The following is a 27951-nucleotide window of genomic DNA, read 5'->3' on the forward strand; positions in this document are numbered from 1 at the left end:
TAATCATGTCATAAGAAGTGATGGACCTGTTACTCTGCAGGTCACACCTACTCATTCACACACTGATGGTAGAGGCTGTTATGTAAAGTGTCCATCAGTATAAACCAGGGGTGGGCAACTGGTGGCCCGGGTGCCACATGCGGCCCCCCATCAGGTCAATTTTTTACATATCAATTAATTGGAAACATGAAGAAAACACGACAAAATCTGCCATGAAATCATGAAAAACAGAAATTTGTCCATAAAAATATTTGATCTCTGGTATATGTTGACTTAAATTTTAGACATAATTGACTGTAATCGTTTTTGTATTCTACAATTTGGCCCTCTGGCAGTGAGAATTAAAGTCTTTATATGTGATTTTTTTGATCCAGCAGATGTCGCCCTTGAGCACCAGCATGAAACCAAAACAACTTGCGCTGCATTGTTGTGTTAGCATGCTAATGCTAGCGATCTTTATTATGCTCATATCTTCACACTGCATGTAAATTTACCTGAAATGAGCGTGATCTAGAAACACAGTTAAGCAGTGAGTACAGTATGTTATTCTTCTTTTCTCTAGTCCCTCAATTAAACAACTTTTATACACGAGGGGAGGAGTCAGCCGGCCGTCCTGGCGATGTAAACAAAGTGAAGATAGGACTCTGAAAACTGTGAAAACATCACAGACAGTGGGACTCGGGTGTTACACCCATTGTAGACAGTCATGACTCACAGAGTTATTTTCAGAGGATATTCTTGATTTCTACAAGATTTCTTGCTGTCACCAAAGTTGCCCATCTCTGATATTAACTAATCCCATTTATACACTGCCATGAGGCATGTCTCTGTTCATAACATGGAGTGTCTTGCCCAAGGACACATCGGACATGTGGGTGAAGGAGCTGGGGATCGAACCCCCGACCTTCCGGTTGAGGAACGACCGACTCTGCCAACTGAGTCACAGCCGCCGAAAATGTGCTCGCTTGAAAGTGTTTTAAAAGCACAAGAAGTCAGTCATCTGTTTCCTGTTGTCATTCTTGTCACAGGTCGTCTCACATCAACTTATCACGAGGCGACAGTGGACTCAAGGTTGAGTGGAAATGTGCACGCCCAATATGTCACAGATGACTCACATTTTCACTGTTTGGCTTGAGAGCAGCTGTCGCGTAAACACAAGTCTTGAATCTTGCGTGTTGCCGATCGAGGCGATTGTGGTTTGTGTGTGAGAGTGTGTGTGTGTGTGTGTGTGTGAGTGTGTGTGTGCATCATGAGTCATAGACGATCTGGCATCTTTGGCATCTTCAGACAAACATACAAAAAGTAAGAATCCATGCGTTGTAGGAGTTTCCTGTGAGAGATAATGAAATGGAGGGGGGCCAGGAGACGGCCTTGAAAGATACAAGAGGAAGCCCAGAAAAACTGGAGCGTACGTGGTGGGGGGGGGGGGGGGGGGGGGGGGGGGGGGGTGTTGGGGGGGGAGGACCCAGATGGCTGAGACATGTTTGGCTCACGACAGGGATCCAAATGTGAAGACTCGGGAGAGGTGACCTTCTGGTGAGATGAAAATTCCTCTGTGATTCTTAGAACAGAAGACTAATGTTTTTTGCAGTTTGATATCGGTTGGTTCTGAGGAAAGACCGAGGTAGGAATCGAGAACAGGGTTTGCTTTTTGTCAGATGTGTTGCTAGGGAAAGATCAGGGACGTCTAGTGACTCAGCGAGGAAAGATAGAAAGTATAGCTTCTCCTCCGCTTTAACTTAAAAACTTTGTTTTCTTTGAACTTCCCCTTTTATCAGAAATAGATTTCTGGATCTAAAAAAACAGATTTCGCTGCATAAACAGAAGTGACACTTGCACCTGGCTGATTGATCTGCGTGTTCAGAGGCCAAACTGGATCAGAGTACAGCCTGTCAATAAACCAGTAGTCAAACATTTAATGAGGAATCAATGACTGGTAACAAACAAACACTGCACACAAAGAGCCCAGAAAACAAACAGAACTGATCATATTTTAACGAGAAAGAGAGCAAAAGACTGACTTGTGTTTCCTCAGGGACAGACCCATGTGCTGCTTCATCTGCTGTAAGCCGTGGTAGTCGGTGTAGATCAGGTCAAAAGGCAGAGGTCCTGTCAGAGGGCAGCTTCCTCTTCCTGGAGGGACGCCTAAAAACCTGCAGACAGAGTAGTTCCTGAAGTTAGCTTCAAAGTCAGCAGAAAACAGTGGACACAGCGGCAAACAGAGAATCATAAAGACGAGACAAAGCACACTAAAGTGAGAGAGCAGCAGTTTGAAACACGATGGAGTGTCTTGCAGAGGAATCCTTTAAACTAGCACTCAAGAGGAGCCTGATGGGAGTTTTCACACATGCACAAAACTCTCTGAACATTTCCTTACACCCGGCCCCGTTCTGTAGTCAATTCAATTTTTTTCTTTTTATTTGTAAAGCACATTTCATACAAACGTAAACTCAATGTGCTGAAGAAATAAACAAACACAATACAAACTCATTAAAAATAAAACATGAAAAAACAAAATAAAAAGAATAATAATAAATGAACAAGTGGATTCAAGAGCTCACTTCAAACCAAAACATGTTTGTAAAAAGGAGCATGCACCATCCCATACAGCACATTAAAGTGCTCACAGGGACCATGCACCAACCGCACGCACGCCCGCACACACACACGCACGCACGCACGCACGCACTTAGCAACCAAAGGCACGAGAGAAAAGCAATGTTTTAAGCCCACTCTTAAAAGAAGTTCCTGTAGTAAATGTTTTTTTTGAAGTCAGGGTGGGAGGATGTGAAAACGCAGCAGAAAAATATTCAGGAAAATTCACGGCGAGCGAGATGGCCAGGATGACGATTATAACACCCGACCTGTGATTGGTCGATGTGATCTTTGTGCACATAATGAGGCTGCTTCATTCTCTCTTCTGCTCCTCGGTATGTTCCTTTCCAATCTTCTGTTGATACTTTGCATACATTCACTAATTTACACGTACTATTAGCCTAATATAAAAGGCAAACAACTGAAAAACTGTAACCTCCACCGTAACTCATTATTTATTAAAACTGCATTATAATAATAATGAATAATATGTCCATGATAACAAAGTGCAATATTGAAACAAACAGTGCAGTTATCTTGAATATGTGTGGATATAATCTGACTCTTATTCCTGTAAATATTTCCTATTATTGAAATCTTACCTACATTCTTATTCTATTTGATTAATATTTTTATTTCTATATTTCTACTGCTATACTGTATATTTTGGAGCAACTGTAACGACCGAATTTCCCTCTGGGATTAATAAAGTATTTCTGATTCTGATTCTGATTGCAGTGTAGGAAGACTCTGGTGCATTGTCCACCATCTTGGATTTCTGCAGTCATGCCCTCCCTCCTAAAACCATCCTCCTGCCTCGACAGAGAAACATTCCCACTGAGGGTCATGTGTGAGCAGCAGGCTGTCCTGAAACTCTGTAGAGATTTTCAGGAGTGCGTGTGTGAAAACAGCTTAACAAACATTTACTGTGATGACAAAGATGTGAAAAATGATTCCCCATGAAGGGCCTGAAGAAAAAAACCAACCTAATCATCTAAAACACTTTCAATACACAAAGACGCTAAAAAAAGACTAACAGGTGGTGACGATGGGACTGTCCTACTTTCCACAGCTGTTCTCTTCGATTTCTCCCATTCTGCTGGAGATATGTGTGTGTGTGTGTGTGTGGGTGTGTGGGTTGGTGGTTTACACGTATGGAAGAGGGCGGGCGACAGAGAGAGAGTTGAAGACATGAAGAATGAAAAAAGCCCACCAGCGTTGTGAAGCATGTCAGTGTTCTCGGGGAGACGGAGGGGAGAGCCGTTCAACCAAAAAATGATTAAATTCAGCGCAAAATACAAAAAACTCACAACAGGGACCTTCAACAATTCACACACACACACACACACACACACACACACACACACACACACACATACACACACACAGATACACGCTTTGTCTGAACATGCAGAATGTTTGTTCGACCATGCATCTTTGAAAGCTGCTTTCAAGCATCACTTGTGCCGCATCCACTTCCTTTACCAACCACTTACTCCCTAAATGTGGCACCAAAACACCACAAGAGTTCCTTTTGCATTTTCTGTCTCTCTCAGATGATGTTTCAACTATCTTCCATCTAGACAACCTAATCACTCTCTGTTTTACTCCTAATTTCATGTGCAAATCAGGTTCCACTGCAGAGTGTTTTCCTTTCTTTCTGTAAGACACAATGAACAAATGCAAATGACAGTCAGGGTTGCACAAATGAAATGTGCCATTGTTATGTTTGATCACGTCCATCAATATTCTGAATAACAGGTAATGTAGGATGTGCGACATGTCACTGCTGCAGGAAGGTGTTTTTAGATGATCTCTATTTATGTTCTTTATTTAATTCTCTTGTAACTGCAGGACGGATTCCAAGACAGATGTCCTTCCTGTGGTCCAAACACTATCTCTTCTGTAAGATACAGACAGCTCCTCCACTGCACGTTGCACATTTTGTGTTCTTTATATTTGAACATACTGCATATCTTTATATTGCTTTTTACATCTTTAACCTTATACTTCTTGTCAGCAGGAGCATTTCTGTTTTCATAGTTTTTTCCTATTTTTGCTCTTTTTCTTTGCAAAAAAAAAAATGCAGATTCCTTGTATGTGTAAATGGAGTTGGTTATAAAACCAGATTCTGATTCCAATATATCGAGAAGCTGTTGTCTGGAGAGAGGAAATGGAGGCACGTCTTAAAAACTAGAAAATAGCAGTAAGAAAAGATTCAAGTTACTTAAAAGCAGTAAAGACAGGAGATAGAGATGTGTTGTCTGCGATGACAAAGTAGAGCAGAGCTTCAGAGCGCCGAGCTTTCAGCTGGAGTAGAGGTAGCACTTTGTTAGAGAAAAAAAATCAACTGAGTCTGTTTTCATTAAAGGACAGAGCACGGCTTGGTCAAACTTCAGCAGCTCTTAAAAAAAGCAAAGTCACGGTGCAAAAGCTGAGAAATAAAAAACTCTGTATGCTCATTTATATCAACGCATGCACCCTGCAAATTAAGACAACGAGACATGAAATGTTCAGAGGCACTTTCTCTCACCGTACTAAAACATTTTTGTACTGACCTTCATGTGAACAGGTTTAGACAGAAAACCGAACATCGATTTGAGAAGTCTAACTTTAATCCATAATTGCCGATTATATCTTCCTGCTCATGATAACTTATGAGATTTGTATTTGTGCTTGTATTATCTCGACAAGTGTTTTGCATAAAATAGAGAAAGATAAAAAAGTTAAGCACAGAGATACTGAACATCAGATAAAACAGATAGCTGCACTACAATGTGCTACTGATGAATTAAAAGTGCCTTAAAAAGATCCTGCAACAATGACCTAATATAAAGAGATATTTAAAAACGTTCCTATGAAGATAAGAGTCTGCAAATTACAAAAGAGCCCCGTCGAGTCTTTTCTTTAAATTTGAATGACAGCCTCATATTTAAAAGAAAAGCGAGCAAAAGCATAAAAGATCGGAGGAGCATGAAGCTTCTTTGAGTGTTTTCAAACTGCAGCCAACTTCTTAAAAAGTTCTTGCATCTCTGAAGTCACAGAGCCGTGACCTTACACTCCCTCCTTCTCTCGCTGTCTGCTTTAGAAACACATCCACACACAAACACCTGCACAAAAAAAAAGAGAAAATATCGATTTTTCTGTGGACAGAGAACATATCTAGTCAGCAATGCAGTCTTGTGGAAACGGGCATAGCGGCTGGTTCCCCCCCGTAGTAGACAGGATAATGAGCGTCAGAGTGTCAGCCTCTCTGAAAAGGTAAACACCCAGGTGATCCTACAAAAAACAGAGAGCCCTTCTCCACTTCTAAATAGGCTTTATAAATGTGCAGCGTGTGGAAAGAAAACAGTCCCAGTGCAAAATCTAAACAGCCAGGACCTAATACAGCAAATTAGAGACAAGTAAAGAAATATTCCAAAAAATAGTCCAGATGGCGCCGATCTGCTGTAATGACTTCCTGGCTCCCATCGGCGATAATCTGACTCTGATTTAATTATCTCTGTAAACAGATATCTGCATGAAAGTGTTCAGGACCTAAAATGTCAATTTGAGTGCTAAATGTGTTTGATGCTTTGTCACGAAAACCAATCAGCTTTAGATTTCATGACTCAGAGGAATGCCTCAGAAAGGATCGATGCATCCGACCTCCAATCAATAAAGAAACATTTAAAAAGTAAAGTACTACAATTGTACGATTTATTTATCAGGTGCTTTTACCCAAAGTGACGAGAGAACAGAGAGTAAGAACAACACAAGCAAAGATCTAGAGAGGAGGAAACAACCGCAAACGATCAGACACACAGGTGCTGACAGGAAGTGACCAGAGGTGCTGACAGGAAGTGACCAGAGGCAAAGCCCAACATCGACAGCTGTTCTTGAGACTTCTAATCAGCATCAAAACCATCCTAAATATCATCATCTTTAAGGTCGTAGGTGTTCATAAAGAGCTGGGTCTTTAGCTTTTTCTTAAAGGTGCAGAGGGACTCTGCAGCTCGAATGGAGTTTGGTAGTTCGTTCGGCCAGCAGGGGGCGACAGAGGAGAAGAATCTAGACTTAGGACCCTGTTGTGAAGGTTGGATCAGACGCCTTTCAGTGGCAGAGCGTAGTGGGGGGGGGGGGAGTGTAGACCTGGATCAGAGAGTTAAAGTAAGGAGGAGACGTTTTAAGCGAGCAGCAGAGTTTTAAATGTGATGTGAGCAGTAACTGGGAGCCAGAGGAAGGAGATGAACAGCTGAGTGACATGTGCTGTTTTGGTATGAAGACCAGTCCTGCAGAGGTCTTTTGCAGAGGTTTGATGGTGCATATGGGAAGATCTGCCAGTCAGGAGTTGTAATAGTCAATGTGTAAGAGCCATACCCAGAGTACAGCTGTTTTCTTCTCGTCTTGAGAAAAAACGACCCGAAAAAGCTCGACTTTCTCCTTTTTATTCATCTGTATTCATTATGTTGTTATTCCAGCAAACTTAGAGGAATAACATGCATTTTAGGTTGAATTACAGTCTGTATGGTTCGCTCGTAGTCTAACAGGGACGCACATTAAAGTGAGAGTGGATACATTACAGGCTCCTCACTGTTCCACTGAAGCTGCTGCTGCTCAGGTTTAATTGGATATATGCAAATCCAGGGAAACTTTAAGGGAAGAGTAAAAGGATTAAAGAGCATTAAGGAGACAGGAGTGTGGAAATCAAAGTACACACACACACACATTTACAGTAGTACAGGAACACTATCAGGCACAAACACATCTCTCTCTCTCCCTCGTTCTGTCTTTATCTCTCTGACACATGCACACTAGATGAGAGGATAAGGCTGGTATTATTTATCTTTTAGTCGTTATCAACAAATCCCACAAAAAGACTTAAACCAACAACAAATTTATCCTTCACTGAGTGCTGATGTGTTATTTTGGACTCTTACAGTCTTCTTTTTTACAGCTTCAAGGTCAGCAGAACAAATAAAGGAGACCAGCAGCTGCACAAGGAGGATATTAACAGAAAATACAGCAGCTCCTCTTAGCGTCATCATCTGACAAACACGTCCATTAGTAATTAATAATCAGCAATTAACTGAATGTTTTCTGGTTATTTTATTAATTATTTAGCTTCACAAACATGACTACAGATGTTCAACTTGACTATGACTAGACTGTTGTCAAAATCAGAATAACGTCCCTATATTTATGACACTTTTTGCACATCTATATGCTTCTGTTTATCATGCAACCGGTGAATAAGAAACCTGCTGACAGTTGTTTTGGTGTCCTTCCTGATTCTGAGGTACCAACATATTCAGATTTTCAAAGGTCCTTAGCTGAAACAGAGTAAGAGCGAGCGTTTAGACGCCCACTGCTGTTGTGCTGAATATCAACACTCATTGAATGCCTCTCGTCCAATCAGATTACTTTGTGGGAAATTGGTGTCAGCAATATTCTATAATTCATTTACACTTTTATCCAAAATGACCAACATCAGAGAGTAAGTACAACACAAGCAAAAAACGATCCGATCGGACAAACAGGTGCTGACAGGAAGTGACCAGAGGTAAAGCACAACATGGACAGCTGTTCTTGAGAGTTCTAACCAGCATCAAAAACATCCTAAATATCATCATCTTTAAGGTCGTAGGTGTTCATAAAGAGCTGGGTCTTCAGCTTTTACTTAAAGGTGCAGAGGGACTCTGCAGATCGAATGGAGTTTGGTAGTTCGTTCGGCCAGCAGGGGGCGACAGAGGAGAAGAGTCTAGCTAGAGTGTTGGGGCCCTGTTGTGGATCAGACGCCTTTCATTGGCAGAGCGTAGTGGGGGGGGGGGGGGGGTAGACCTGGATCAGAGAGTTAAAGTAAGGAGGAGACGTTTTTGTCGCCTTGTTGTAAGCGAGCAGCAGAGTTTTAAATCTGATGTGAGCAGAAACTGGGAGCCAGAGGAGGGAGAGGAAGAGCGGAGTGACATGTTCTCTTTTGGGAAGGTTGAAGACAAGTTGCTCTGCTGCAATATGATTTAAGACACACATAAACACTCCCTTACACTGCACAGACTAAGAAGAAGCTGCTACACTCGCGTACATTTCCAGACAAAAAAACACACCTGAGGGCACAATTTATGTTCCACAGCTGGACGATGGCACCGTGGCAGCTCACCAGTTTGGGGGAAAAAAAGAGGAGAAGCCGAGGAACAAATGAGCGTAAGAGACTCCAGAGTCACACAGCATTACTTCTTAAAGGAAGGCTGCACATGTCCAGCAGTGAGGGGAATTGGCTGGGGCAGATTCCCAGGCACCCGCGAGGGGGCTGCGGCTGGGGGGGCGGCGAGGAGTTTACTGAGGCCTGCAGAGAGGGCGCTCAGCGTGAGGAGACTGACACGGGCAGGCCGGGGAGAGTTGATGCGACACTGTTTGTGAAGCAGAGGCAGGCGCGGTCTGGCATGCTAATCAGCTACTTGAGACAGCGGGATGGCGGTGAGGAGACAAAAAAGTGTGATGTTGGCACTGTTAGGATCAGATAGAGCTCATGCGCTGCTTTGATGTGAAGTTTTTCTGCCTCCGATTCCTGTTAAGACAGCTCGCAAAAAGTGGAAGCACTTGTCTAATATTTTTTGGGTTTAACAGCTGCGTAAAAGTGAAGAAGAAAAAAAAGGATCTAGGGCTCATTATTTTTTTACTTTATCAAAATAAATCTTTGCTTTTCACTTTGTTAGAGGGAGTGAAGCACAAAATCAGAAGCTCCTTCATGTTTTCTTTCCCATTTCTATTCTCGAAGCTCTTTGTAGGCTGTTAGAAACACAAGAGGACTTTATTTGATCTTAATGCAGTCAAATGTCTTCATACTGAAGAGAAGAGTACTAATTGGAGTGTGTGTGTGTGTGGGCAGTATACTACGTGCAGAAGATGACTGCCCTCTACCTCGCTCTGTGGGAAATCCCGCCTCCTTCCCCGACTCTCCTCGACCCGACTGTCACCTGCACGGGCGGAGCTTCAGGGCCAAAAAAGCTCACCTGTGTAACGATCCCTCTGCCTCATCTCTTCATTAGTTTGAACTGAGTGTTTGACATCTAGATTAACCCTTTGTTACCCGTGTACCTTTGTTACCAGATAAACCGAAGATTGGACGTGAACTCTGCATCTGTGCTCACACACAACGACAAACCATTGAGTTTGAATTAGTCCTTGAACTCGAGCGCCCTGCTCCTTACTCTCAAATATTCTTCACTATGAGAAATGTTCTTTTTTTTCTGGTCCTTCAAACGTCCAGCTTTTTTGTTGGAGCTTTTCAGAAGACAACACAGAAACTTCAGGGTGAGATATGCAACTTTACTGCTCGAAAGAAATCTATACTAACACACACCACACTGTAGTAGATTGCACCATACATCACTGTATTGTTCAGCTCAATTATATAGACAAACTCCTCGTCACTGACGGTCTGCACCGGCTATTTTTAACTACGCTGCTGTTTTCGCTCTTTCCTCTAAAAGCAGAGAAACGGAGCACAGTAAGCAGAGAGGCTGCAGGGCGAGAGGGAGCATCAGCACGACCTCAGATTGGCAGCATAACGAGGCTCTGTGCTTGAGCTTTAATGCTTCCTGTTGTTCACTTTCAGAAACCCTGCACGTCCATGTCCATTGCATCCATTAGATCACTTCTCCCGGTGATGGATCACACGGCTCCTGCATGAGTCTGTACGTTTGTAGAAAGAAACGCCAAGTGGAATTAACCTGTTTAAATGTGCCCGGCCTGATGCCCCCCCCAAAGAAGCCCAGCGGACATTAAAGATGGGATCCTGCTGTGCCGCCATGTTCCCTGCTCTAGGATCGCAGCTCTGTGTTCCTTCTAATCTGTTTTTTATTACAGCCACTCTTCTTGTCAATGCTTCACCAGAAAAAAGTCCAACTCCAAGGAAACCCCAGTCCGCTTTAAAGGCCTTGTCATGTGCTAGAATCCAACCTCTGTTCAGTCTCCACAACTCTGCTTCAACCAGTCACCTATAGCCAGCCCCTTTTGCCAGTCAGCAGTTGCAGAATTGCGCAGTAAAAAGAAGCTGTACTCTTTTTCTGCATCCTGTGGGGTTTGGACACTTTGAGACTAATACACAGGGTTTCTGCAGAATATCCTTCGATCACATCACCAGCGCGTCCTCGAGGCAGCAGCAGAGTGTGTGTGTGCATTCATTCTGCACTCTGCTGACAGAACAGGCTGCAGCTATCCTGCCCTCCTCATTATTATCTCCCCCGCCTGTGTTTTCTCTCCCTACATCCATCCACATCTCTTCAGGTGTTGCGACAGCATGGTCTGTCGCCGGCTAATTATCCGTGTTGCAATCGGGGGGGAGGCGAGTGGGATATCCCCCGGGCAGGAAGTGACAGCTGTCTTGCTCTTGCATAGGAAGCGTGCGACAAGTGCCGCCGGTGCTGACAGATATGATGTCACAGCCCCCGGAGTCTCGACTTTACAGATTACAGAACAGGAGACATGAGGGTCCAAAGACTGTACTTTTTTTCTTCTTCATACTCCACACAGTTTGATTCACTTTATAACAATGCAACAAGGTCGTGTTCATGGAAGTGACTAATTGATATACTTTCAGTCGGTGCAGCGGTTAACAAAAAGCATGGAAAGTGGTTATTGAGCGCTTCCACATAAGGTCGTTTGCAAAGATTAAATAGAGATTCGCTTCCAGTGTTGAATCAAAAACCCGCAGAGAAGCAAGATGTCAAAGAAGACGAGAGCAGATGTGTTTTGAATTTCACAGCCTACGCCAATAAATCAACAACAGAGTCTGCAGACACGCGAGCAGCTCTTTGAGGCGTTACTACTAAAGGCTGGTGATTTCAGACGATGACAATGTCGCCGTGCAAACCTCTTTACACTGACAGTGCAATTCTGGGGCGCCGATAGCCTAGCGGTTATGTCGTTCGCCCCCGTGTACATTGCAGTGGCCGTGGGTTCAAATCCGACCTCGGCCCATTTGCTGCAAGTCACCCCCTTCGCTCTCTCTCCTCTTAACATTTCCTGTCTCTCTTCCACATATCATAATGTATCGAGTTGCACCATCATGTTGTATTTTATTTATTTATTTTAATAGGGACGATGCAATTTAACATAATTTCAATACAAAGCATGAAACTGATGTGCTGCATACAGCTGTTGCTAATTTCCAACTCGTGTCCCCAGTTGGGCCTTTGTGTAAACAAACAAATTAAAACGTACAACATTTCAGTTACATCAAACCCATAACACTACATGAGGATACATTAATATACATGTACAACAATACAAATGTTTTAAACCAGTTTAAAATAAAGTTTTAAGATACTAATTAAAAGTGGGTACAGCTCTGGCTTGCTTTGTATCGTATCCTATCTAACGTGTCCGATAGTGAGTCATGCCGTATCCTATCCTATCGTGTCACATCGATACGATTTGATACAAAACAACAGGATATGCTGAATCATGTTGTTGTTTTTCTGTTGCCATCATCTGCCCAGGGACAACAGATGGAAATGAGCTAGCTAGCTAAATCTGGTACAAAGCATCTCTTCTCTTCTGAGACTAATGTTTTTTTTTTTTGTACACTGTCCCTGATTCAAATAAACGATTAAATTAAATTAATTGTGTGAGGTCAAATCGTATCTCATTCTTTAGCATCATGAGTGTAAACTAGCATTCTTTCAAACTCCTGCACATTAGAATCTTATCATTTAAAAAATACAAAAAAATGACCATGGAGCTGCTCTGTACTTGATAAATAATCAAATGAATATTACATTTAGACAAAAGGCAGAGCTGCTGCACGGTGAAAACAGTCCTTGCACAACCATCTGCTCCATCTGTTGAGCACCGTGTTTGAATAAAACGTTCTGCCTTGCAACGCAGTTGAAAAACTTGAAGTGAAGGAAAGTTATACACAAGATTTTAAAAAAAAATGACCAGCATCTTTAATTTAAAAATAACTGGAAACTTGTGACAGTGAATAATTAAAATCACAACTGCAGTGTTTGATCGGTGCTTTGCTTGACGATACTTCAATGTGTGGAAAAAGAGAAATTTCTTGTAGAGAGATAAAAGCAGAAGAAGAAGAAGAAGAAGAAGAAGCTCCAGATCCTGCAGCAGAGAAAAGGCTCAGAGAGGGATGTGTGAGCATAAATGATTTGTCTACCCAGGACAGCAAAAAGGAAGATGGCAGCCAAAGCGGCGACTGAACCAAGCCGCCAGAGAGCGTGAATGTTGCCCATTAGAGGCAATTATGTTGCTGCAAACCAACAGCTTGACTCGGCACTGTAACTAAGCTCCTGGTGTGGCTAATCTGTCTGTCTGGGAAAAAAAAAAAAAGTCAAACATATCCACAATCCTGTCCCCCCCCCCCCCCCCCCTTATAAGCGCCACAGCAGGCCATTCAGTGATATTAAGCTCCTTTTCAAAAGCCTGGGTGGGAAAGTGAAGAGTGGGAAATGTAAATAGATACAAGCCTGGAGGGAATCTGTGGGAGCACAACCCACATAACGATCTGTCAATTTAACAGCGTGTGGGAGTGTAAGAGTAAAAGGATGGAGAGAAATGTTCCCTCTTTTTCTGTCATTAATGGTCACAGAGAGAGAGAGGGGGGGGGGGGGGGGGGGGGGGGGGGGGGGGAGGGGGGAGAGAAGGGGTTCTCGCATGTTCAGCATCTGCCATTAAGAAGTCATAATAAAAAATAAAAAAAAGGAGCGAGAATCGAACACTCTGGTGTGTTTGGTGGATGCTTCAAGCAAAGAGGGAACATGGCCGCAGCTCGATAAAAGGCTCGGCTTGAATTTCAGCTCTCCATTAGATTTTCTCTGAGGCTGAATTTTTCATTTCCTGATGAATAGAGACCGATATCAGCGCCAGAGGAAACCACTGCATACTTTCATAAATGTACATAAACCAATAAAATCTCAGCCGTCACACACACACACACACACACACACACACACACACACACACACACACACACACACACACACACACACACACACACACACACACACACACACACACACACACACACACACACACACACACACACACACACACACACACACACACACACACACACACACACACACACACACACACACACACACACACACACACACACACACACACACACACACACACACACACACACACACACACACACACACACACACACACACACACACACACACACACACACACACACACACACACACACACCTTGGCCCTTGTTTCTTTGTGAGTCTATGAGTCAGAACTCTGTCTGCAATTTTCTAAACATTTCCAGTTATGCTCCCAATGAGTCAACACACCGTGACACCAATTAGCGGGCTAAATAATAACACGGCCAGAAGAAGAATCCCCCCCCCTTGCTACATCTCTCCCACCTCACTGATCTCCCCAGACTCTCGTTTTTTTTCTGCACAGCCTGAGCTTCCAGATCAAAGAGGGCTGCTCTGCTCTAACTCATCAAGGCCCTCACCTCTCCTTCTGTACAGATCCAGTGCTCAATAACAAGCGCACATTATCATCGGCTCGTCTGCTTCACACCACCCACCGCCTGATAAAAAAAAAAAAAAAACGACAACACATCTCGTCTTGTGCACCATCATTTTCCTCGACCCCTGCCTGCGTGAAGCCAGCAGCAGAACCACCGCATGACTGGACCGGTTCTTCTTTCTGAAGTCCTCCGCTTTGCAACCTCACCGGCGTGGAAATCAATAAGTCTTACATTTATGGATGAAACCATCTGCTCCGAGTGACTGGAAGGCACGGTGTGTGTGTGTGTGTGTGTGTGTGTGTGTGTGTGTGTGTGTGTACATGTGGCCACTGGCGTTGGCAACTTATGTTTGTGATGACAAGCGACAAGCCCCCGTTATCACTCCGGAGTCGGTGAGCTGCAGCGGAGAAGGAGACGAGCAAACGGTGGGGGGATTCTGTCAAGCCTTCAGGCTCAAACAGAACTCTGCAGGAAGGAGGGATGGCTTATCAGTGTGAGGCCGAAAGGTGAGCAAGAAAAACAGCGTGAGGGAGGATGATCACTCGCAGAGCGGACAAAATGGACAACAATGCATTCCTCTCGTCCGACGAAGAAACACCAAAAAGGACAGTTGTTACAACATGGACACAAATATTGGCAATTACACTGCAAAAAACTTTATTCTTAGCAAACATATTCGTCTGCTTTCCGATCAGAATATCACATTGACCTGACAGGTCCACATAAACATCTTATTTCAAGATTTAAAAAGAGGAAATTTAAGCCTGAATTTCTTGTAGTAAGAAAAACATCTGCAAATGCAGCAAGCAAATTTAACATGTTGAGAAGGAGTGCATCTGTAACAAGTAGAAAATCCATCCACATCTAAAATATGGACACTTCTTTCTATCTTTTCTATCTTGAATTTATGGTTGCTCACGCTTCAGAAGCTGCCATGATTAGCGTTAGCTTAGCTTGTTAGCTCAGCTTGATTTTAGATATGGTTGCGTCTCGTGGTTTAGAATAAAAGCAATCCTTTCTAAGGTCGGCAAAATGTTCCATCCTCTGTTTCCCTTTAAAACATGTGGTTTTTGGAATGTATCAATGTCGGTTTTGTGTTCGATTTGGTTTTGAAAAGTAGAAGCTTTGAACTTCTTTTTGTTGCCATGGTTTCTTTACTGTATCATCATTAACAGCTAAGTTTGAAATTCTGGTATGGGGACAACCCCGATCATTTCATAGAGATCCAAAACATCAACCTATGACCCATTTTTTGGGATATTTTTTTATTTGGGATGATCTTCTTTCTACCTAAATGAACATTTAATTGATTAATTTAATAACCTTATGAATGCTTCTACTTGGTAGCAGGGTGTGTGTGTGTGTGTGTGTGTGTGTGTGTGTGTGTGTGTGTGTGTCTTTAATAAATCAACAGATGATCCTGCACAGTTGCTCAAAGTCTCTCATAAAAACTGGATGAAATAAATATCTCAGAGCCTGTAGAGTATTGTTCTCTGCCCGCAGTTCTTCTGCCTGCAGCTTAAAAAAACAACAAGTTCAGAGAGCGAGAGAGAGAAGTCAAATCTGAACGTACCCGTGCAGCTCCTTGAGAGAAACCGAAACCTTCAGGTCGTGTCCGAGCACGTGGAGGGCGGTGAGGATGTCGGCCCATTGCACCATCTCACCCAGAGGACCCCCCTTTAGCACCTTGGGACTGAACACATCCCCAGACTCCTCCGTCAGGAAGCCCACGTGGACCAGAATCTGAAGAGAGACACATTGATGGAGAAGTTTAGCGCACAGCAGCATGTTCTTAGTTAATGCAATGAAAGCTTATTGTGGAGAATGAGTCATTATTTACAGCAATTTGAGGAGTTTATTTCCAGACAAATCCAGTCCTGCATGAAGAATAATTGAGTTTTTTTCAAAGGAGCAATGCTACACTGGATTCATAACTGAATATGTGCAGATATGTGGCATGGATCAGTGATAACAAACTTTAAATTAGTATCTCATGAAAACCAGGAGAGCAGAGTGACGGCGTATCACGCCAACGCATCTCCCCAGAAACACAATCGACTGAGCCTGGAGTTGAAATACAAATTGATTTGCTGACGGCTGATTGATATGCGGAGCGATAACCGAGCGCTTTAATTGCTGATGAGGAAGGATGGAATTTCCCGGGCTGTTAAATATGTAATGGAATTAGATTTTTCAACAGATGGCAGCATTTTAATCTATTCCTAAATTACTTTGTGTGAAAAAAAAAAAAAAAAAAAGATTATTTCGTTCATCTACTGGACCGTACTTCCATTTGTCAGGGGGGAGTCAGAGCTCGAGATAACGATAATGATCTACAGGATCCTGTTCAACAACATCTGGGACAGGAACTCCAGACGTCTTTGGATTCTGTTTTTCTGTCTGTGAAACTTCTAAAATAATTTCATGTTTCCTTTCATACCATAAAAAGTTGAATATCTAGACTTTTTACACTAAAACATCTAAATAAAATTAAAAACTGACTAAACCTATGTTATATATTTTTGTTGTTTTTGAGTATTCACATTCCCTCTAATATTTCAAACAGTTATCAAAGCCAGAGAAATCTGTAATTTTAAAGTTTTAATCAAGCAGCAACCTCCAGTGTTGAAAATTAAGTCAATGCTGAAGTGCAAAATCCTGCAGTTCATCGAGTGTCCACTAGAGGCTGGCTGCAGAAGCATCAGAAGTCACATACACACCCACTCAAAAAAGTCAGTTTTTACAGCCTGGTTCAAAAAACCAAATAGGTCTGAATAGTTCTTGTCATCACTGGCACAGACTGTACGGGGGGTGATTGTTTTTTTTAAACTGCTCGGTTTTGATGTTATGAACATTAAGTATTATTCATAGTTAGGCGTGTAGCTGACTTGATTGACAGGTAGTCGCGGTGTAACAGTTCATCAAGAGGCGTAAAACCCGCCTCATCTCCAGCTCTCAGCTTGTCGTTAGGTTGACTGAAAGTTAGGCTGAGACAGGATTTCCAACATGGCGGCTGCTGCTGCTGAGCCTCCGGAGCCCCCTGCAGGAACAGATGGGTGACGTCACTCAGGCTTTGTCAATTCAAATTTAAAGTCCATGATTTTAATGCCCTGTATCTTTTGTGGCGGCCTCCATGACAGAGTGTCTAAATTGCACAAAAACATTGGCAACAGTTGGCTACAGAAACGTTTCCAATGTATTTGTACAATTTAGACTGTGCAGAAGTTTGTCTAATGGACTCATTCGCCTCCTAAAAACCTGTCTCATGAAAAAGATGTGAATGTTTTGGGTTCTGTGAGATCATTAAAATAACAGAGATCGTATCGTTTTTCAAATAAATAAATTAAAAACAAAGAACATGAATTCCTGGCTGTTCTTCCCTTCTCTAAGAAGAACACAGAGGATCTCCAGAGCAGATGAAAGACGCTGCATCTCAGCTGGACTGAGATGGAAGTGATTGCATCATGTTTACCTTCTTCATCATGCCAGTTACAAGTGAGTCACGGTGCTAACGTTGTTTTGCTTCAGGGCAGAGAACGAGCAGATGGAAAAATGTCCATCTGTGACTCAAACATCACATTAAGAGGTTCTGACGTGCTCAAAGTGGAGCACACACTAACATCAGCAGAGAGAAAAGACAAGGAGTGAATTAGAAGGAGACTCCACGTTAACATCTCTGTTCTCGAGAAGTTTCTGTTTCCTCTCCTGCGTTCAGCGTGTCAGTGATTGAAGGGAGGCCTGCAGGGAACGCTTAATGGACAGATGCCATTACTGTCAAACACACCATTACAATAAACAAAGCCCTCTCTCTCCCCGCTGGGAAAAGAAAGAAAAAAAAAAAGGCATTTGAGAAGAGTGTAATGTTATTTACAGAACAGCCTCTAAGCTTTGATTTATTCAGCAGAAAGAAACGGATCAACCTGCACACATACACACACACACACACACACACACAGGGCAGAACGCCAGGACGCCGTCAGCTCTTTCACTTAAAGAAAAACTCGACAAAGTCATTCATTTCATTTGTCGGGTTTGATTTGAGACTTTAGAGTTTCAGCTCTGTAGCTTTTCAGCTTAGTTCAGTCTCAGCTGTCGGGGAATTGAGTCAATTTGTTGTTTTAATTTAAGGGGTTTCAGTAATGTAAATAACGGACGGGGAAAGGTCTATGGTCTGGGTCACAACTAGGGCTGGGCGATAAATTGATGTTATCAATAAATCCTATTTGTGGCCCCAGGTATGTTCGTATTTTGCAGAAGTTGCTCGGCCTCATCTGTACTTTATCTGTACCCTGAAACTGCAACGAGCACTTTAACCCTCCAGTTACCAATGGGTGTCATCCCTGAGGCTTCATCCTTCTTTATCTACAGTCTTTGTGTACAACCTGATTCATCTGTGAGAAAATGAGTCACTGGCAATAATTAAACTTTTATTAGAATTTTAGAAAGTGACCGTGAAATAGTAAATTTAACTAGAAAAGCACACTCAGGTCTGAAACAAGCTCACTTTATTGATTGGTTGAGTTACTCACTGTGTCCCCATCTACTCTACTTTTAATCTTGACACCTGAAACAAAAAAAAGAAGAAGACTGCTGGCAGCCAACAGAAGAAAACCAAACAAATCTGTGTCCCATCATCCAAATAGCATCAGAAAGGCAAACAATAACTCAGAGGCGCTGCTTGTCAACAGGCAAGACAGGCAACCATGCTCGGGGCGCCAGACCAGCAAGGGGGCCCCCCCGAGGGCTGACAAACTTTAAACCAGAGCAGCAGTTTTGCAAATTTTGCAATGACAGTCGGAAATCACCCGAAGGGGGACCCATCTGACAGCACTCAGTCGCGTTGTCCTGCTAAGCGTTGCAGCTTTAATGCTGTGAAAACCAAAAGTTTGCCAATGAAAGTCAACTACAGGAGGAGTAATCGTCTGGACTCTGGCAGACGTCGGTTAGAGGGCCCCCCAATAGAGAACAAATCACATGACGTATTTATATAGGCCAACCCTGAAGTAGCATCGCCATGGCGTCTGACCAGAATCCTCCTATGGGATGTTTTCATTGGATTTTGGATCATTACAGAAAATAATCTCTGTGGCAAACGCACGTTTCTGAAGCGTAGGCGTTTTGATCAGCAGGATAATCTTCACAGATGAACGCCATTTTTATGATGTTTGAAGCGTCAATGCGGCCGACAGAAGTAAAAAGCTAACGTTATGCTACAAGCTAACTACGCCGCGGTCGGATGATTGTGACGTCACTAGCGTTACGCTTCAGACGATCTCCGATAAACTAATCCACGTAGCTTAATAAATAGTTCACTAACATAATATTCACCTTAACCTAAAGATTAAACCTACAGGAGACATCTCCGACTAGTGAGAGAGTTCCCGCCCTCTGTGTCCGGCGTGATGACGTTTAATGTCCCCGACGACCACTGTAGTCACATTTAGCCACTTGTTAGCAACCGCCTTTTTAAAGACGAGTAAAAACTTCAAACTTCACAAGTGGAGGTATTACCTAACGTAGTTTATGTGGTCTAACAAAACACCAACATCTCTTCAGCTTGTGTTAACCACAGACCTTATTTCATGCGTCTAACCACAAACACATTCAAAATCCCCGTTGACTTTTAGACGTTAGACCCCATGGCGCTCAAATGCTAACTTAGTCCTGGGTTTTAGGACTCATTCCTGTGGCGCTCTCTTATTTTTGCCTAGGGCCCACACAGACTCTAGAATCTCCACTGTCAAAGGATGAACGTGCAGCCTGAGCCAGCTGTACTAGAGTTAGTTATTGCAGCATGTAAAGGTTTAACTCACCCACCTGGAGGAACCTGATAGTCCTGCCATTTAAGCACATGTCAGTTCCAGTATCCGCATCGTGCCCTTTGACACTTGGTGGAAATGTCCCTTTAAAATGTCAGCAGTGAAAGTGACACCAAAGCCAATCAATGCCTGCTACAGCGGCTCTCCATCATCATCTCTTCTTCAGTTTGTAACTCAACAACGATTCACGACGAGCAGCCGAAGATCAAAGAAGAAAAATGTTAGTGAAACAAAATGTCACAGCTGTTCTGGTAACTTGGCAGCGTAGCATGGAGGCATTTAAGGACTGTCTGGTTTTTTACTCAGAAACTGTTTGATCCCGAGCATCCAGCACTAAGTGGTTTTTCGACTGCCTGAACAGATGGATTTACATCAAATTAAGAGCCGAGTTGCAGAAAAAACAAAAAGAAAGAGAACCAGTTGAACTACGAGACCTCCCTTTCTGCTGGCTCATCAAGATGCAACAACCTCGACACTTTGAAAAGATGAAACCACACAACACAGACTCTTTTTTTATCCTTCAGCAGATTTATGCCGTCTCACCCTTTTCTGCTCTCTCCAGCGGTGTCGGAGCTTGTCATCCAGCCGGCGAGCGGCAGAGGCCCACTGAGCGGCCAGCCTGCGTATGCGTCTCTTCATGAAGCTCAGGGATTCTTTCCCAGTGCCGACCTGCTCCAGCAGAGTCCCAACGTCCGACTGGAAAACAGCCTGAAAAACATCAAAAAAATAATATACTCAACAACAGGCTGGTATTCAGATGTATGACTTCTCCTGAGCCTAAAAAACTACAACAAGAACGTTATTATTTGTTGTTTTGTGGAACTATCTACACACAAATTCACAGATTGAAAAAGTCCATTTTGAATCAGACGGTCTTGGTTCGTCTTCGTCATTCATAAAGAAGCATCAGTGTTAATTTCTGTCGGTTTCATAACCAGCTGAACAATTCCTCAGCGGCGCTTTAAAGTCATCCAGTTCATTGTAATCAGTGTAATGAGCCGTTAGCGACTGTGGCTCAATCATAAAGAACAAAAAGATTAACAAAGCAGAAGAGCTTGACGACATGAATATCAACTAACCTGAAGAGGAGACACACGTAGTAAACATTAAAAACTATTTGGATTCATAAAAAAAAAAAAAAAAAAAAAAGGGAAAGGGCAAACGGCCATGAGAGTTTAACAGGTGTCGCAGTGATTCATGCAGTCTCGTTCACCTTCAGCTTACTTCACCAACAGTAAAAGTTCAGTTTTAATGGCTCATTTCAAGAAGACTACAAAGTTAAACCGTCGCCTTGGAAACAGCTCCAACCTTATCAAGCAATCAACCAATTTGTATTTGTATAGCGCCAAATCATAACAAATATTGTCACAAGACACTTTACAGAAAGAGCAGTACTAGTCAGTGCTCTTTATTTAATTATTTACAAAGACCAAACATTTATCCACCATGAAGAAAGCCCTAGGTAACATCTAGCAAAGTTACAGTGACAAGAGAGAAGAGAGAAGTGCCTTGAGGAGGCAGAAACCTTGACTGTGTTGGGCTGAAAAGATGCAGAAAGAAAAGAGAAGCAACATCAACAACTGATTCAGATGAATGGCTACAATGCACAATTACAATTGTTCCAGTAATTCATTGTTTTGATTTTCAAGGATTTTTCAGACTTTTATTTCTGCTTTTTCTCTTATTCGATTTGCTTTGTTGGACTACAGTAAAAGTTTCTTACAGGTGATAGAAACCCCTTCAAGGTGTACCTTCCAGTAAGGATGCTACATCAGTCTATTTGGGATCCATTCTGTCTTAACCAACCAGCTCTCTGTACATTATCCCTTTGCATCGAGAGCCTCTTTACATCCTGTTATCTATTTGTGTCATGAGACTTTCAGGTTGACTGAGTGATTCCTGGTTTCTCTTAATAAATAGTCTGTCTGCATTTTACATTTCCTCCTCTGCTCGCTGTAATCACCGCTTCACAGCACAACAAACCAGCATGGGGGTGTTAATCAATGGAGTCACTGCACCGAGGGACGCACTGAGGACTTATAAAAACACACATAAGAAACTGATGAACATAAAACTGCTTGTCGCCTCTCAAACACACCCACACTCTTAAAAAGAAAGTAAGATTCTCTGTGATCCTCTCAAAGACAAAATCAATATGCAGAGCTGTACTGTACGCTGCACAATGCAGGTGAGTTATTGCTCTCAAGAGCGACTCCTGTATGGCACAGCAAAAAAGCAGAGCACCCAGGGGAAGCCTCGGGATTAGACTCAGAGACGCGGTGAATACAGGCGTGCAATTAGTGCAGACGGTAGAGCTGCAGAATGAATTCACATCAGGGCCCGCCACGCAGGCTGCAGCGTTACTCTGGGGGGGGAAGAGGAGGAGGGAGGGAGGGAAACAGGGAGATAGGGATGGAGGAGGGATTGTTAGCGTCATGTGTTGGAGCTGAAATTAGAAATCAAATGATGCAGCAAGGATTGACAGTGAAAGACAGAGAGGCTGTATTCAGAGACTCAGGAGCTACTGATCAAAAAACTGAAGTAATGAGTGTTCTGCTTTAATGGTAAATGGACATTTTTTTGCCTTCTGACTACTCAAAGCGCTTTCACACCGCAGGTCAGACCTACACATTGACATTCACATACTGATGGCAGAGGCTGCTATGTTAAGTTAATTCATACACCGCCGCCCAAAGCAGCAGGAGCAACTTGGGGTTAAGTGTCTTCTTGCCCAACGACACATCGGACATGTGGCTGCTGGAGATCCATTCCCTGACCTTCCGGTTAATCGATAACCCACTCTTCCAATCGAGCCACAGTCACTAAGTTGTATAAGCATTCTGGGTTAGAATTTAATAGAAAGCACTTAATAGTCACATTTTTTAAACATAGGCAAACATTTGACTTCCATGCATTTTCATCACTGCCTACAACCACTAACTCCCACTCCCCCCCACATTACTTCTTTGTTGTACTGTCCGGGTCGTTTTTTGTTTTGCTTTATTGTTTTATGTTTTTGTCAAAGCGTCTTTGAGTTTTCAGAAAAGCGCTATATAAAACCAATGTATTATTATTATTATTATGTGCAAATATATAATTTAAATCCCAAGGTAATGCACTCAGACAAGGTGGTAACACAACATGTTCAAACAGAATAAAAACAGACATAATAGAGCTACAATAAAACAAGAAATAAGGGTCTTAAAGTATCAATAAAGCTTTTAAATATAAGCTTTTTATCCAGCCGAATACTAATATCTTTCTGTTCTGGCTCTTTCAGTATGGAAAGGGGACGGCTGTTGAAATCAATATCCCATTTGAAAAAAAGGCAGAGATTTGTTTTTTTGTGCTGGCATTAAATACTTGATAAAAGCTATCAGGTTGGGGCGTGGGATAGCCTAGCGATTATGCTGCGTGCCACACATACAGAGGCTATAGTCCCCAAAGTAGACGGCCCAGGTTCAACTCAAACCCTCAGCACTTAACCCCCCAAACTTCAATATGAGCTTTACATGACACATTTAAAATGTCCCAGGATGAATCTTTGGCATATACAATTTAAAAAAAGGCTGTACATTAGCTTCAGCCTGTTTAATAACCAGCTAAAAAATCCTCACAGGAGCTTTAAGTGCATTTTAAAAAGCCTTCAAAAAGAGGTTGCAGGTCCTTACAGAGAGGCAGCACAGCAGTACAGAATAGTATCATCTGCATAAAGAGAGATACTACAGTCAGATCTCAGAAAATGCAGTATTACTTTAAATTGCAAAGAAGACAGAACCTAGAAATGATCCCTGTGGGACGCCTTTTGTTATTGTCATAAAGTGGATGGTGAATAAAACAAAAGCTGATATTGATATATCATGTTACCTGTTTCTTTGGCAGAGGCTTCAAGGTGGGAGTAGCAGTCTGGTTCCTCCAGGCCAGCGGGGGACAGAACCACTCCACCTCACTCAGGTAGACCAGAAAGGAGCAATCAGAGCCGTCCACACCATAGAAGGCGTAGCAAGGGTCCGAGGTCCAACGAGCCCGCATCCACTGGAGGGCAAAGATTAAAAAAAATGTCAGGTATACTCTCAGGGCATCACCTCGTTATTAGCAATCTTTAACTAAAGATGTGAAAAGGTGGCACTAGAGGCCCGATTTTAAATTCATCCTCCGTGTCATGTTGTTTTGAAAACTGGCAGAAGGTTAAGCATTTCAGAGCAGCCTGCAGGCACTTTGCTGTCAATCCTATTCACTCTCATATTTTAACTCCAACTTTAATTTGAAGCCTCTAGCATGCATAGAAAAAAAATTACTTTATTTACCAGCCTTTTGAGGCACCAGCTATTTACGCCCCTACCCGTTCGTTTCAAAACAACAACCCTGTCGCCTAGCAACCGCAACAGCTGCTGCACTGGAAAGAGCTAACATAACTAAAAACATGCAACTGAAGCGAAGGAAGTAAGAAGATTTCTAGTATGTTTAAATAACCCATCTTACAGACCCGATCCTTTGAAATATCTTGGAAAAAAAAGAGACGAACGGATTAAAAATAATTTTCCCGCTTTCAACCTCAGATAACCAATCCTTTGTTTCATATTGTGCTACTTTCCGAGAATGCACATAACAATAAATGTGTAAATTCCACTTCCACCAATACTTATCTGAATCAGCCCGTTAGAGTGTCGGGAAAAAGGCTGTGCCTGTGAAGCCCACAGGAACTAAAACTGTCCCTGATAAGTACATATGGCGGGCGTTTGACGCATTCATAGCGTGTGAATGATGGGCGTATTTATAGATGCCTCCTTCATCCATAAACATCACTGTGATGCTAGAAATAAACATAAGCCATCTGGGTATACATGTTCAGTGTGCAGACCGCCTACCTGCAGCTGTATGTTGAGCTCAAGATCTTTTATTTGTTTCTTCACAGATTTTCACACGTTGTTAGAAAAAGCAAGGTCACGACATGCTTCATTGTTTTTCTTCTTCTGTGCATATTTGAAGTGTGGATAAATCTCTTTTTCTCTGAAGTCACCCAGAACAATTTGTGTTTCAGACTCCCCCACTTATCTTACAACACCTGATTTATGTTGCACCAAGGTTAGCGTCTGAGAAAGGACAAGCCGAGGTGTTGGACTTAAGTGAGATATGAGGACTTACATCCATCTTGCTGGCACAGTCTGGATAACGGGGGTCTTTAGGAGTATCACATTGTCCTAAGCTGCCGTCCCTGACTGGAGAGAAGAGAAATGCAGAGTGCTTATCAAAACCTGTAAACACACTCCGACAAAAAAGACCACACTCATCAGCACAAAAACTGCATCATCAACAAAAAACACAAAGAGAAAGGAGATAACAACAAACGGAGAAGGTTCATCCACATATATCTCTTTGTTTTGTTTTATTTTAAACAACTTTTATCCCAACTTCCAATACGATGATATTCTCCTTTAGGGCGCTCATTTGCAGGAAACGTCGACCGGTTTGGATAACTCAAGGACGCAAAGAGAACAAGTTCCTTTTTAAGTAACACAAAACTAACGCTTTAAATAAGAAGGGTTTAGACGTGAATATTCTACAAAGTCTATAGTTGTTGTTTTTTATTCCAGTTACTTCTGAGGTAGAGTAACACTGAGCTTGTTAACATATTCACGTCGTCTCAGAGGGGAAGACAAACACAGAGTGGCAAAGACGACAAAGACAGTAGGAGAAGATTCTGATTTGATTTTGCAAGCGTCTTCAGCCCACAATCTGCATGTTGAGTATGTGTCTGTGTATTCAACCGTTGCCATGACATCTATAGGCTGTGGATTAATGGCTAGATAAGAGAGGTTTGTAAAGTTCAAACAGTTCACAAAGCTAACTTGAAGACCTACAAGGCTTCAGGTGTATTTATCTATCTATTTATTTGTATCAAACCTGAGACATAACTTTGGTTAGATGAATTTCTGCAGCCGGTAAATCTGCTAGACATGAGATGACTCTGATAACGACACAGCCTAACGTCAAATCTCAATCTGTTCTGAATAATATCTGCAGGGATGAACACTCTGCTTCTCGCTCGGTCACTCTCTCTCTTCTCCTCTTCTGAGCTTCATCCGTCACCGTCCTCTTCCTCTTAGCCTCAGCTGTTGAACGTTTTGTTGCCATTAAATCGACATTTAAGACGTCTACTTAAAGGTGGAAACGTTTCATATTGTCCCTTTAATTCTATCTTTTTATCAGCTGCTGTAACAGGTGACTTCCTCCCTGTACTTATTTATTATTTATTTATCTCGTGTTATGTTGCACCGGCTGCTTTAACTATACTTTACATAAAACATGCATGCAATACAAGACAGATTTATTACGAGCACTTCTGAATCACTCTCCTTCTCCTCTCACTAATAACTCCCTGTTGGTCAAACATAAAAAAAAATCCATTAATGTGTTTACATGGGCATTTAGACTGTTTGTCTTTTACATTACAGGATATATCCTCACGCCTTCCGGACAAACACAGATTAATTAGAGAGGAAAGCTCGCTTACAAGCTCCTGTGAAAGCTCAGGCTCCCTTGCTGATTGGTCGACTCTCTGTTCCAGCCCACTCACTGGATTTACTATAAATACATCACATTTTGTTTGATTCATAAAAATAAGAATCTTTCCCAATTTCTTCCTCGCTTCTCCCCATGTTTCCTGTTTTTTTAATTATTTTTGCAACTCGGCCAACTCTTATCCTTTCCTTCCCCTCCTCCTCCTCCTCCTCCTCTCTTCCTCTCCTCCTCCTTGAAGGCGACGCCAACACCGAGCCTCATTAAAGGAGCATCCTGCCAAGCATCCGAGAGCGCAATCACAGGCCGATAATTGCCCACCTTTTCTGTCTGATTAGCATGACAACAACAGACCTCTCACCGGGTAAAAGTGCCGCTCCCCGCTGTCAAAACGTAGCCATGGTTCACATCAGCCGTGTCCTAATGACGACGCACAAATAATCTGAAGCCTCTTAATGAGAAGCTCAGATTTCAGCCTCTAAATGCAACGCAGCGGATACAGAGGAGGAACTGTTTAATCCCGCTTTCTAGATGGAGAAATTGAAGAATGAAGGCTAATAAAGAAAAGCTGACAGGCCCGGGTCCTATTAACCACGCAGCACTTTATCATCATGATTTAAACATCCTGCAGTCGACTGGGTTTGACAGGGCAGCAACAACGGGGGCTCCTCCACCCTGACACCAACAGTTGCTTGCTATTTGAGCGGGTAATGTGCCGTGAATAATGTCTTGTCATGTTCTATATGATCAACCAGAAAAGTGTGCTTTGGACGTGAATTGTGCATTCAAGCCTAAAGGCTGGATCACGGCTCGACAGCCGGGCGCGGAGAGAAAAGTGTCATCAGATAGAAAAGGGATTTAAAAAAAGACTTGAGGGATTCATCTGAAGGGTTTCGCTATATTTGGTTTTCCTCTGGTGTGTGTGTGTGTGTGTGTGTGTGTGAGTGAGTGTGTGGGCAGCGTGCAGCATGCAGCAACGTTAGAACAGTATGATTGTTCATTAGATTTTGTTTTTATTTCATTTTGACTTTTGTTTAAATTTCCATGTTTTAGTTCAGATTTGATTAGTTTAAGATGTTTTGATTCAGATTTTGAAACCAGCGGAGACGGGCGGTCTCAGCACACACACACGATGTTGTGATGATACCAGAGCAGAGAAGATCAGCCTGCTAATAACCAAAATGGTGGCTGGAGAGATATGCACTCATTATGTTTTGTGGAAGGAGAAGGCCTCAGCAAGCTGATCGTGTTTGTCGAGTACAAGTCACCAGCACCGAGAAACACAGCTCTGAGGGTGGACAGGAAGTAATGCAGCGCTGATTTTCAACTGGTGGACAAAGTGTCTGTTACTACAAACTCCTGGACAGCTCTCTCACACAGATTTTTTTCTTCAACTGTTTAAAGGTTCTTGTTTAAATCACACACAACATTTCTTGTATAAATCTATTTTTAATTGCACAGTTTAAGTTTGTTTCATCTAGAGGTATTCTTTAAATCTTTTTTTCAGGTTAATATATATGTATGGGAGGG

At 42.5% G+C, this 27951-nt stretch overlaps 1 protein-coding gene across 1 annotated transcript in view; it reads right to left on the reverse strand.

The window, feature by feature from the left end:
- Nucleotides 1-27951, reverse strand: part of LOC132954227 (alpha-1,6-mannosylglycoprotein 6-beta-N-acetylglucosaminyltransferase B-like) — a 73881-nt gene that overhangs the window by 19404 nt on the left and 26526 nt on the right. Inside the window, exons 5-9 of the mRNA XM_061026741.1 lie at nt 25048-25121; nt 23770-23937; nt 20446-20610; nt 15657-15826; nt 2022-2153 (exon numbers count right to left, since the gene is read on the reverse strand). Coding sequence (XP_060882724.1) covers nt 2022-2153; nt 15657-15826; nt 20446-20610; nt 23770-23937; nt 25048-25121 — 709 coding nt within the window. The remainder of the gene's footprint in view (nt 1-2021; nt 2154-15656; nt 15827-20445; nt 20611-23769; nt 23938-25047; nt 25122-27951) is intronic.

Source organism: Labrus mixtus, chromosome 20 (assembly GCF_963584025.1).
Source record: "Labrus mixtus chromosome 20, fLabMix1.1, whole genome shotgun sequence".
Taxonomy (NCBI): Eukaryota; Metazoa; Chordata; class Actinopteri; order Labriformes; family Labridae; genus Labrus; species Labrus mixtus.